Source organism: Myotis davidii, unplaced genomic scaffold, assembly GCF_000327345.1.
Source record: "Myotis davidii unplaced genomic scaffold, ASM32734v1 scaffold596, whole genome shotgun sequence".
Classification (NCBI taxonomy): domain Eukaryota; kingdom Metazoa; phylum Chordata; class Mammalia; order Chiroptera; family Vespertilionidae; genus Myotis; species Myotis davidii.
In genome coordinates this window covers 25,308-37,529 of record NW_006287902.1, presented here as the reverse complement: position 1 = coordinate 37,529, position 12,222 = coordinate 25,308, and the positions used below count along the sequence as shown (strand labels likewise).

The 12,222-nt window shown below is 48.5% G+C and overlaps 2 protein-coding genes across 2 annotated transcripts in view; one reads left to right on the top strand and one right to left on the bottom strand.

Annotated features, from left to right (window-relative positions):
• Positions 1-10,315, bottom strand: part of LOC102752071 (endophilin-A3) — a 16,428-nt gene extending 6,113 nt beyond the window's left edge. Inside the window, exons 1-5 of the mRNA XM_015561244.1 lie at positions 10,190-10,315; positions 9,820-9,890; positions 7,177-7,240; positions 5,278-5,350; positions 1,642-1,785 (exon numbers count right to left, since the gene is read on the bottom strand). Coding sequence (XP_015416730.1) covers positions 1,642-1,785; positions 5,278-5,350; positions 7,177-7,240; positions 9,820-9,890; positions 10,190-10,315 — 478 coding nt within the window. The remainder of the gene's footprint in view (positions 1-1,641; positions 1,786-5,277; positions 5,351-7,176; positions 7,241-9,819; positions 9,891-10,189) is intronic.
• Positions 10,316-10,558: 243 nt separating this feature from the next.
• The window catches only part of LOC102751787, a 7,046-nt gene continuing 5,382 nt past the window's right edge, over positions 10,559-12,222 (top strand). Inside the window, 3 exon segments of the mRNA XM_015561243.1 lie at positions 10,559-10,978; positions 11,327-11,686; positions 11,748-12,014. Coding sequence (XP_015416729.1) covers positions 10,559-10,978; positions 11,327-11,686; positions 11,748-12,014 — 1,047 coding nt within the window.

The window sequence follows — 12,222 nt, the reverse complement described above, 5'->3', positions numbered from 1 at the left end:
GCCCTGCTCTGGACATGACAGGGGGCAGCACCCCAACTCCCCAATCAGCCCTGCTCTGAGCCCAACCAGGGGCTGCACCTAGGGATTGGGCCTGCCCTCTGCCACCCAGGTTCGATTCGGGTCAAGTGCATGTACCTTGTTTGCAGGCACATCCCCAGTGGGGGGTGTGCAGGAGACAGCTGATCGATGTTTCTCTCTCATCGATGTTTCTGGCTCTCTATCCCTCTCCCTTCCTCTCTGTAAAAAATCAATAAAATATATTTTAAAAAAAAGATTGTTTCTCTTGAAATACTGTTTATTGGATGTAACATTGTTATATTTAAAAGATTTTTTCTTGTAAAAAAGTGAAAAAAAAAGAAACTCAACAACTGAGCCTCGCTAGCCGGGCTAAAAATAAAAACTTTCTACATTTCTTCTCTACTCCTTTTCTACATCAAACTCACCTGGCAGCTGACAGGCCGAGGCACTTTCCAATCTGGCCACTAGATGGAGATAAAGATCAATTTTTGTAAAAAAACAAACCACATTGTGTTTTTGTCAACTGGTCCTAGCAGTGGTTCTCAACCTTCCTAATGCTGCGATACTTTAATACATTTCCTCATGTTATGGTGACCCCCAACCATAAAATTATTTTCGTTGCTACTGTTATGAATCGTAATGTAAATATCTGATATGCTATATGTTCTCCGACGGTCGCGACCCACAGGTTGAGAACCGCTAGGGTTTTTTAGAAGCTGCAGAAAAAAGTCCCTCTTTGTAAACAATAAAAGGATTGAGTCCTCCTCGGGGCTAAGCACCAACAATGAAGATGACAATAGGAATGAATGAACATCTCATCTCAGCTTTTGCTGCCAGGTCCTCCTGGGTCACACCCTGGATCCTTCCAAGGGCAAGGCGACCTGATCCTCCCTGGTATGGAAGAAGCCTGGCAGTGTCACATGGGTAGCTCCCAGCAGGGTGGGCAGCCATGCTGAGTGTGGACAGCGAAGGGTAGCTCTTCCTGAATAACCCCCAGTACCTGGGCAACAGCCAATCCACATAAATTTGCAAGAGGGTGACCTCAAAGCTGTGCACAATGAGGTTGAAGATTCTCTTTAAAACATCTCCCGGCCGTAGCCGGTGTTGTTCAGTGGGTGTTGTTCAGTGTGTAGAGCGTTGGCCTTCGGACCAGAGTCCCAGGTTCGATTCCGGTCAAGGGCAAGTACCTGGGTTGCACACTTCTCAGGCAGGGACCTGGCCATGAAGGAGTCAACCAATCGATGTGTTTCTCTCACATCGAAGTTTCTGTCTTTCCCTCTCTCTTCCACTCTCCTTAAAAATCAATGGGAAAAATATCCTCAGGTGAGAATTAACAAAAACAAACAAACAAACAAAATCTCCTGGCCAGCCTACATGGCTCAATGGTTGAGCGTCGACCTATGAACCAGGAGGTCACGGTTTGATGAGTGGTCAGGGCACATGCCCAGGATCCCCAATAAGGGGGCACACAAGAGGCGACCGATCCACGATTCTTATCATTGATGTTTCTCTCTCCCTCTCCTTTCCTCTCTGAAATCAATCCAAAAAGAAAAAAGAAAGGCTTCGTGTATAACCTATAGGCGATACAGGCTGTGTCCCACCCTCTGGGCCCTGTGCACTCACCGAAGGTGGAGTCCTCGCCCAGCTCCTGGCCGTACTTGAGCATGCAGTCGCCCAGCAGGCCCTCTGGCTGCAGGCACTCTGAGGCCTTCCTCTGATTGTGGATCTTCAACATCGGGCTCAGCATTCCCAGCTTCGCTCTGCATGCTTCAAGACAGGGTCATTTGTAATTCCTTCAAGGGACAAGGCAGAGGGACAGGCACAGAGCATGCAACAAATGCAGTCGGCAAGATCAAGGGCACCCTCGGCAACATGTCAGAGACCCGAGGTGCCAAAGGGCCCCAGTGACCTATTTAGTCTTTCCCATGATTGTCAGGTTTGTCAACCAGGTAGGTGCCTACGGATTGGATGAAGTCTCGTGGGAAATGGAAATTGTGCACACCTTGCAACCAACCTATATCAGGACCTCGCTCTCTCTTGCTCTTCCTCTCTCTCTCTCTCTCTCTCTCTATCTCTCAAAATTAATTTATACCTAGCCTGTATGTCTCAGTGGATAGGGCATTGGCCTGAAGGGTCCCTAGTTCAATTGGGGTCAGGGGACATGTCGAGGTTGTGGGCAGGTTCCCAGGTGGGGCATGCAGGAGGCAGCCGATCCATGATTCTCTCTCATCATTGATGTTTCTATCTCTCTCTTCCTCTCCCTTCCTCTCTGAAATCAATAAAAATATATTTTAAAAAGTAAATGAGCCCTAGCCAGTCTGGCTCAGTGGATACAGTGTCAGCCTGCAGACTGCAGGGTCCCGGGTTCGATTCTGGTCAAGGGCACAAACCTTGGTTGCAGGTTCCTCGGCCCTGGACGGGGCATGTGCAGGAGGCAACCCATCGATGTGTTTCTCTCACATCAATGTTTCTCTCTGTCTCCCCCTCTCCCTTCCACTCTCTCTAAAAATGAATGGAAAGCTACCCTTGGGTGAGGATTAACAACAACAAAGGTAAGTAAAAAAGGTGGAAATAACTAAGTAAGCAGCAAGCATTTACAAAACACTGAGTAGGTTTCTGAAGGGTCTCCTACATGTCTTTGCTGAGCAGTGCCCAGCTGCTGGCCCAGGAGCCCTCCCAACGGGTCCCAGGATTATCCACTCTGCACTCATCAGCCCAGGCAATCACAGAGTCGCTGGAGAGTAGACATCAAAAAACCGAATTTCGGGCCCAGCTGGTGTGGCTCAGGGATTGAGTGTCAACCTGTCAACCAGGAGGTCACGGTTTGATTCCTGGTCAGGGCACATGCCAAGGTTGTGGGCTCGAAACCCAGTGGGGGGCATGCAGGAGGCAACCAATCAATGATCCTCTCTTATCATTGATGTTTCTATCTCTCTCTCTCCTGTTCCCTTCCTCTCTGAAATTAATAAAAAAATTTTTTTTTAAAAAGAACCTTCTCTCTAGACACTGAACACTAGCAGAATTAAAACTCAGAGGAGTGGGACTCACTGGAGGCAGCACAGAGAAGAGAGTCTCCAGGAGGTCCAGAACAGGGCATGTTGGGAATTGGCTTACTGCCCCCGAGATACCTGGATGGACCTTTTCTCCCCTCCTGTGCTCAGAGCACACTGTCCCTGGAGACTCACTCCCTGACCGCCCTGGAGTGAGAATCTGTCTTCTCCTCACTTTACAGACTCACAGTCTGCGGTTCTGGGGCGGAGGGCCCTGCAGGTTCACGGAATTCCGAGTGTTTGCAAACACCTCCCACAGCCAGGGTGTGCCCGATGACTGCTCTTTCCTCTCACCCTGCCCCGCCTCTAGCTCTGACTGAAAGAGGAGTTTCTGGTATTCATGTCTTTGAATATTTCTCGCCACTCCCTTCTGGCCTGCATAGTTTCTGTTGAAAAACCAACTGACAGGTAACTGAGTTTCTTTCTCTTGCTGCTTTTAAGATTCTTTTGCTCTTGGTATTTTAATTATGATGTGTCTTGGTGTGGTCCTCTTTGGATTCCTTTTGTTTGGGGTTCTCTGTGCTTCCTGGACTTGTAAGTCTATTTCTTTCACCAGGTAGGGGGAGTTTTCTGTCATTATTTCTTCAAATAGGTTTTCAATATCTTGCTCTCTCTCTTCTTCTGGCACCCCTATAATTCAGATGTTGGTATGCTTGAAGATGTCCCAGAGGCTCCTTACACTATCTTCGTATTTTTGGATTCTTTTTTCAGTTAGCTTTTCCGGTTGGGTGGTTTTTGTTTCCTCGTATTTCAAATCTTTGACGAATCTTGCGATCCTCTGGCCTGCTGTTGGGAGTCTGTATAATACTCTTTATTCCAGTCAGTATATGCTTAATTTCTAGTTGGTCCTTTATCACAACATCGAGGGTCACACTAGATTTCTTGAGGGTCTCATTAAGTTTATCGGTGGTCTCTAGAAAATTCTTGAAAAACCTTAAAAGTGTGGTTTTGAACTCTATATCCAGTAGTTTGCTTTCCTCCATTTCTGTCACTTGTGTCCTATTTCTTTGTCTCTGCATTTTTTTTATGCTTCGCTGTGTCGATAGAGTGGCTTTCTGTGCTAAGTGTCCTATAGGGCCCAGTGGCTCAGCTTCCCCAATTACCTGAGGTAGACATTCTTGGTGCACCCCCTTGTGGGCTTTGCGCACAGTCTGGTTGTAGTTAAGCCTTGATTGTTGTAGGTAACACTGGGAGGAATTGACCTTCAGGCCAATTGGCTGTGAGAATCAGCTGTGTCTACGGTGGGAGAACTTCTGTGCTGAAGACACCCTCTGGGGCAAGACTTGCTTCAGTGGGGCTTTGGTGCTCACTGAGTCTGCCCCAAGTGTGTCCCTAATGGATCTGAGGAGTTGTAATTGGATGGTCGCACTCTGACCACTGGGTACACTGGCTCGAGGATCTAAGGAGGTGCTAATCTAGCCTCTGCCTGAGGCTACCCTGCAGAAGCCAGCTGTAAAGAAATGCAAGTTGCCCAGGGGCCTAAGGCCAGCTGCAGTGTGTTAAGTAATTTTCAGATTACAAAGGGCTGGGCCTTTCATATGCAAAAGTCTTCATGCACGGCTTGGGTGGGGCAGGGTCCCAGGGGATCAACAGGGCGGGCGGAGTGAGCAGTTATGGCTGCTCTCAGTCCTGCCCTCAGAGGCCCCAGCAATCGCTGTGAGCGCCTCCGAGAGAAAGCTGCCCTCGAGTTCTGACCGATGCCAGACAGTCCCACTTCTCCTGTATGAGTCTGGGTCCCCAGAGGCTCACCCAGAATTGGAGCTCAGAGCTTGAGACTCACTCCCAATTGAAAAAGATAATCTTGTCCTCAGCCGCCAGCCCTCTCTGTATGCACCTCCGCATCTTTGTATTTTACTTCCACACTGCACCTCCTCTGAGTCTCGGTATGCTTTTCTCTTTCCTTCTAGTTGTAGAATTTCCATTCAGCCAGCCTTCCTGTGGTTCTGGATGATGTCCGTTCCATCTTTTAGTTGTGTTTTGGAAGTGGTTGTGTGAGGCAGCAATCTCCAGTGTTTACCTATGCTGCCATCTTGGTTTCTCCAATAAAAAGATATTTTTTAAAAAACACACCCAAAACCACATTTCATGATTGAAACCCTTAGGGCATTGTTTCTAGATCACATTGAGGGAGGGCCCAGCTGACGTGGGTGGTCAGTGTGGGTCACCGTGAATGGGCCATAGGACAGTTCCAGAAATTGTCCCATGTTACCTGGATTGGGCTGAATGTATTCTGTGGCTTTCAAAAGAATTTCTGTAACAGCTTTATTGGTGATATCTATTTTCTAAAAAAAAAAAAAAACACATAAAATGTTGTTAAGTGACAAACGGTGAATTCACAGGAAGGTGAATTCACAGGAAAACACAGACATGATTTTCGACGGTGACAAAGGCAAGGAAACAAAGGACCTTGGCGATTCCTGGGGGCCCCAGGGATGCTCCAAACAGGGGACCAGGGACAACATCACAATCATTTCTGTTAAGGGTCCTGACATGCCCTGGCCGGTGGCTCAGTGGTTTGCAGGGTCATCCTGGACACCGAAAGGTCACAGGTTCAATCCCTGTGACCTTAGGGTGCATATGGGAGGCAGTGAGATGTTTCTCTCTCACGTTGATGTTTCTCTCTTACTCTCTTTCTTTCTTTCTCTCTAAAATCAATAAAACATATCCTCAGCTGAGGATTAAAAAAAACACACATTTAAAAAAATATATATACATATATATATTTTTATTGATTTCAGAGGAAGGGAACACACACACACACACACACACACATATATATATATGTAGTCTTCTCTCTGTATATGTGTGTGTGTGTGTGTGTGTGTGTATTTATATATAGCTTCATAGTGATTAGCAATGAAACTTTATCCAACAGAAATGATCATTTGTCACTTACTACAAAATATGCCAATGCTTGATCTTTGATTCAAGACACGAAAATGTAACACCACCCCTTCCATGGCCCCACTCCCTCCTACCTGCTCTGAGTGTATGGAGGGGAGGAAAACAGGAGCCTGAGGATAGTCCTTTTTCAAGACTGCCCATCTTGTCCAGCCAATGTGCCTGTGTTTGGTATCGACTGGCCCATGAACCAGGAGGTCACAGTTTGATTCTCGGTCAGGGCACATGCCAGGGTTGTGGGCTTGATCCTCAGTGAGGGGCATGCAGGAGGCAGCCAATCCATGATTCTATTTTATCATTCATGTTTCTATCTCCTTCTCCCTTCCCCTCGGAAGTCAATAAAAATATATATCCTATAAAATAAAGCCTAATATGCAAATTTACTGAATTTTCAGAACAACCAGCAGAATGACCGGTCACTATGACACGCACTGACCACCAGGGGGCAGATGCTCAACCCAGTAGCTGTCCCCAGGCCACCCAAGGTGGGTGCCAGCAAGGGCCCCCTGATCACCCTGCCAGTCGCCCCACACATTGGTCCTGATCACCGGCCAGGCCTTGGGACCCTACTTGTGCACAGATTTTGTGTACCAGGCCTCTAGTATTAGATGGAAAAAAAACTGCCCATCTTTCGAACATTCTGAGTTTTGTCCACTAGAGGAAACCAGCAAGCCGTATCCAGGATCCTTCATAATCAAGAGTCATCATTTGGACTGAGACCTGGGAATAAACTGCCTTTTGGGTTTCAGGATGCACTCCTGTGTATGAGCATCCTAGACTCCACTCTTTTCCAAGGATCGGCGTGTCACAACTACAGTCAAAATTTGTTTCTTTTTTTAAAAATTTTTCCCACCAGATTTCTTTCTCTCTTTTTTAAAAGAATTCATTATTGTTGAAAGTATTACATATGTCCCCTTTTTCCCCCATTGCACCCCTCCAACCCACCACTGCCTCCCGACCCAGGCCCTCACCACCCCATTGTCTGTGTCCCTGGGCCATGCACAGACACATACAAGGTCCTTGGCTGATTACCTCCCACCACCCACCCTCCCCTGCCTTGCCTCCGAGGTTCCACATTCTGTTCCATGCTTCCCTGTCTCTGCATCCACTCTGATCATCAGTTTATTTTGTTACTTAGACTCCACATAGGAGTGAGATAATGTGATGAGACACATTCTTCACACAATTGACATTAAAATGCTCTTACCCTTTCTAAGTCAAGAAAGTGGTCATCTAGTTTCGTGCCTTCAATGTCATTTATTTTTTCCCTAATTATCTGCAGAAATAAAGACAAATAATTATAATATACGATTTGTGATCACAGTATCTGAAACAAATTCTCTCTCTCTCTCTCTCTCTCTCTCTCTCTCTCTCTCTCACACACACACACACACACACACACACACAAAGAAACACTCTCAGATTCAGCCTGTTTTGTATTTGTTTTTTCTTTGTTTTTTAAATGTATTTTTATTGGTCTCAGAGAGGAAGGGAGAGGGAGAGAGAAACATCAATGATGAGAGAAACCATGAATCAGCTGCCTCCTGCATGCCCCACACTGGGGATGGAGCCCCCAACCTGGGCATGTGCCCTGACTGGGAATTGAACCCAGACCTCCTGGTTCAACAGTCCACTTCAACCACTGAGTCACTCTAGCTAGGCCTGTTGGATTTTTTTTGGACTCAGTCCTTTAAGAAAATTACTGGAAGGAGTAACCATATCTGAGGACATATTAAGGTACACAATATCACTCGCTCAACAGATGTTTATTATGCTCCTACTGTAGGTGAAAGCACATTTAGGCTCCAGTAGAAACAAAAACAAATAGATTGCCCATTTGGTGTGGCTCAGGGGTTGAGGGCCGACCTAAGAACCAGGAGGTCACAGTTCCATTCCCAGTCAGGGCAGATGCCCAGGTTTTGGGCTCGATGCCCAGGTTTCAGGCTCGATCCCCAGTGTGGGGCATGCAGGAGGCAGCTGATCCATGACTCTCTCTCATCATTGATGTTTCTCTCTCTCTCTCCTTCTCCCTTCCTCTCTAGAATCATTAAAAGTACATTAAAAAAACAACACACCACCCTGACCAGTTTGGCTCAGAGGATAGAGCGTCAGCCTGTGGACTGAAGGGTCCCAGGTTCAATTCCAGTCAAGGGCATGTACCTTAGTTGTAGGCACATCCCCAGTATGGAGTGTGAGGAAGCAGCTGATAGATGTTTCTCTCTCATCGATGTTTCTAACTCTCTATCGCTCTCCCTTCCTCTCTGTAAAAAATCAATAAAATATATTTAAAATACACACACACCAACAAAACAAAACAAAAAACAACCAAAAATAAAACAAATAAGAGGGACCCTTGTCATCCCTGAAGCCAGAATTCCATCAGAGTTGTTATAAAGACATTCAAGTAAAGTACAAGGAGGGACAATGAAAACAATGGAAGAGACTAGTCTTTGATTCATACTATTGCAATTATCCCCTGTGATGGGCATTTCGGGGACTCCCCAGAGGGATTCTTAGAGCCTGGGAGGTAGGTAGGGGTGGGGATCACTGGGGGCCTGCCTCCCAGGAGGCGGGGCATCTGAGCTGGCTTGTTAAGGAAGGAGGGCATTTAAAGGGAAGCCTGGAGGGAAAGGCCTTCCAGCAGGAGGCAGGAGGAAAAACAAGGCTGTGAGGCAGAGTTTCTGGATCTTGGCACTTGGATACTTAGACCTAACATTCTTTTTTTTTAAAAAAATATTTTTATTGATTTCAGAGAGGAAGGGAGAGAGAGAGAGAAACATCAGTGATGAGAGAGAATCAGAGATCAGCTGCCTCCCGCACGCCCCCTACTGGGGATGGAGCTGGCAACCCGGGTATGTACCCTGATAGGGAATCAAACCCTGATCTCCTGGTTCATAGGTCGACCCTCAGCCACTGAGACATGTAGCTGGCCAGACGACCAGAACTTCCTTTGTGGTGGGAGCTGGCCTGTGCATTGCGGGATGGTTAACCGCCTCCCTGGCTTCCACCTACTAGATGCTGGCAGTTGTCACCCCCTTGTGACAACCAAACAACTCCCCAGGCCCTGGCCAGGCAGCTCAGTTGGTCAGAGCATGGTCCCCACACACCAAAGTTGGGGGTTGGATCCCTGGTCAGGGCACAGACAAGAATCAACCAATGAGTGCATCCATAGGTGGAACAACAACTCACTGTTTTTCTCTCTCTCTCTCTCTCTCTCTCTCTAATCAATAAATTTTTTAAAGATGTCTGCAGCCTGAAAGAACAAAGCAGAACTATTTCCATACTTTAGAGCTGGGTCTTCAGCCTGATCCCAACCACCGCCTGAGTGGGCCAATGAAGCTCCAGGAAGGCAGCTAAGGTCCTAATAGGGCTATACCATAGGATGTTCCCTATGTGCCACTGTTGACCAATCAGGAAATAGTGGGTATGGCTCAAATCTCAGAATGTATTGGTCACTTCCTGACCATTGTGCTGTAAGACCCTGCTGAAAAACCCTGACTAAAGTGACCAATTTCTGTAATCCACGTCACTTACCTAAGCCCACCTAAATGACTAGCCCTATATAGCCTTTGTTCTCCTGGGGCTCGTGCTCTCTCATCTCACGGCTGCGTTGGTAAGGAGGCTGGGGGAGCCAAGCCCAGGCTTGAATAAAGACTCTTTGCTTTTACATCGGATGTGGCTCCCTGGTAGTCAATATTTGGGGACTCCGAAATCTGAGCACAACTTTTGGGGGCTTGTCCGAGATCCCCAAAAACCACGAGGGACCCCAATCCAGAGAGTCTGACTGACCGCAGTAGGTGTCTGTGTCGTTGTGTGTTCTGTGCAAGCTCGTTTCTGCAATCTGTAGTACCTGAAGCGGTCTAGGTGGACACACTGGGGGACCACGAGCAGGAGGAGTCGGAGGAGGCTCCGATCCTCCATCTGGAGGGGCGCGGAAACCCCTCACGAGGGGTGTGGGTTCCCCTCGAAAATCTGAGACGAGGTGGCTCGCTCCCGCCAGTTGGCGTACGGCCATCATCTAGCTTTCGGTTTTGTTTCCGTGGGGTCGGAAGGCTGTTCTTGAGTGTCTTTGTTTATCTGTTTTCTGTGTTTTTCTGTCTAATCTTGTGGACTTACTGGACAGACGTTACGGGACAGACCCAAACTACTCCTTTAAGTATTATGGTTGATCATCTCAAAGAGGTTAAGGGAAGGGCTAAAGTGTAGAGGTGCGAAAGGGCCGTTGGCAAACTTTCTGTTCCAGTGAATGGCCGGATCTCAATGTCGGGTGGCTGCCAGAGGGGACTCTCAATCTCCCCACCATCCGCCGGGTCAGAGAAGTCGTCTCCTGGCCGAAGGGGGGTCATCCCAATCAACTCCCTTACATTATTACTTGGCAGGCCCTCGTGGAGGACCCGCCCTCTTGGCTCAAGCCCTTCCTAGCCCTGCGCCCTCTGGAGCCGGAACCCATTCTTGCCTTGTAGAAAGTGGAAAAGAAGAAGGAGAAGAAGAAAGCCACCCTGCTGTCAGCTCCAGCTCCCCTCTACCCGGTTTTGCAGGCAGGAATTGGAGAAGAGTTAATTTTTCCTCCCCTGTATCAGCTCCCTAGGATGCCGGAGAGATTCAATCCTGCCCCGCCGCGGGAAGCGGGCAGAGTTCCAGAAGCGGCCGGGGCCCTCACTAGACAAAGGGCTCAGAGGGAGCTGTCCGTCACAGCCCCTGATTCTACTATCAAGACCCTGCCCTTACGAGCCGCAGGGCCCCCGGATGCGGACGGCAATCAGCCCCATCACTACTGGCCTTTCGCCACTAGTGACCTTTACAACTGGAAGGCACAGAACCCTAAGTTCTCCAAGAAGCCAGCAGGGCTCATTGACCTATTAGACTCTGTGCTTTTCACCCACCAGCCCACATGGGACGACTGCCAGCAGCTTTTGCAGGTCCTGTTCACAACGGAGGAGAGAGAGAGAATCCTCAATGAGGCCCGGAAAGTGGTTACAGGCGTGGACGGGAACCCAACCACCAACCAGGCCCAAATAGATGTTTCTTTTCCCTTAACCTACTCCTTTAAGTATTATGGTTGATCATCTCAAAGAGGTTAAGGGAAGGGCTAAAGTGTAGAGGTGCGAAAGGGCCGTTGGCAAACTTTCTGTTCCAGTGAATGGCCGGATCTCAATGTCGGGTGGCTGCCAGAGGGGACTCTCAATCTCCCCACCATCCGCCGGGTCAGAGAAGTCGTCTCCTGGCCGAAGGGGGGTCATCCCAATCAACTCCCTTACATTATTACTTGGCAGGCCCTCGTGGAGGACCCGCCCTCTTGGCTCAAGCCCTTCCTAGCCCTGCGCCCTCTGGAGCCGGAACCCATTCTTGCCTTGTAGAAAGTGGAAAAGAAGAAGGAGAAGAAGAAAGCCACCCTGCTGTCAGCTCCAGCTCCCCTCTACCCGGTTTTGCAGGCAGGAATTGGAGAAGAGTTAATTTTTCCTCCCCTGTATCAGCTCCCTAGGATGCCGGAGAGATTCAATCCTGCCCCGCCGCGGGAAGCGGGCAGAGTTCCAGAAGCGGCCGGGGCCCTCACTAGACAAAGGGCTCAGAGGGAGCTGTCCGTCACAGCCCCTGATTCTACTATCAAGACCCTGCCCTTACGAGCCGCAGGGCCCCCGGATGCGGACGGCAATCAGCCCCATCACTACTGGCCTTTCGCCACTAGTGACCTTTACAACTGGAAGGCACAGCCCCAAGTGCCCCAAGAAGCCAGCAGGGCTCATTGACCTATTAGACTCTGTGCTTTTCACCCACCAGCCCACATGGGACGACTGCCAGCAGCTTTTGCAGGTCCTGTTCACAACGGAGGAGAGAGAGAGAATCCTCAATGAGGCCCGGAAAGTGGTTACAGGAGTGGACGGGAACCCAACCACCAACCAGGCCCAAATAGATGTTTCTTTTCCCTTAACCAGGCCTGAATGGGATTTCAACACGGCAGAAGGTAAGGAGAGGCTCCGGGTCTACTGCCAGACTCTAATGGGGGGTTTCCGAATGGCTGCTAGGAAGCCCACCAATTTGACCAAGGTAGGGAATCTATAGCAGGAAAGGGATGAGTCTCCAGCTGCCTTTTTAGAACAGATCATGGAGGCATACCACACTTATACCCCCATGAATCCAGAGGCTCCTGATAGTAAAGCAGCTGTAATCATGAGTTTTGTAAACCAATCGGCTGCAGACATTAGAAAGAAACTGCAAAGAGTAAATAGATTAGGAGAAAAGAGATTTCATGATT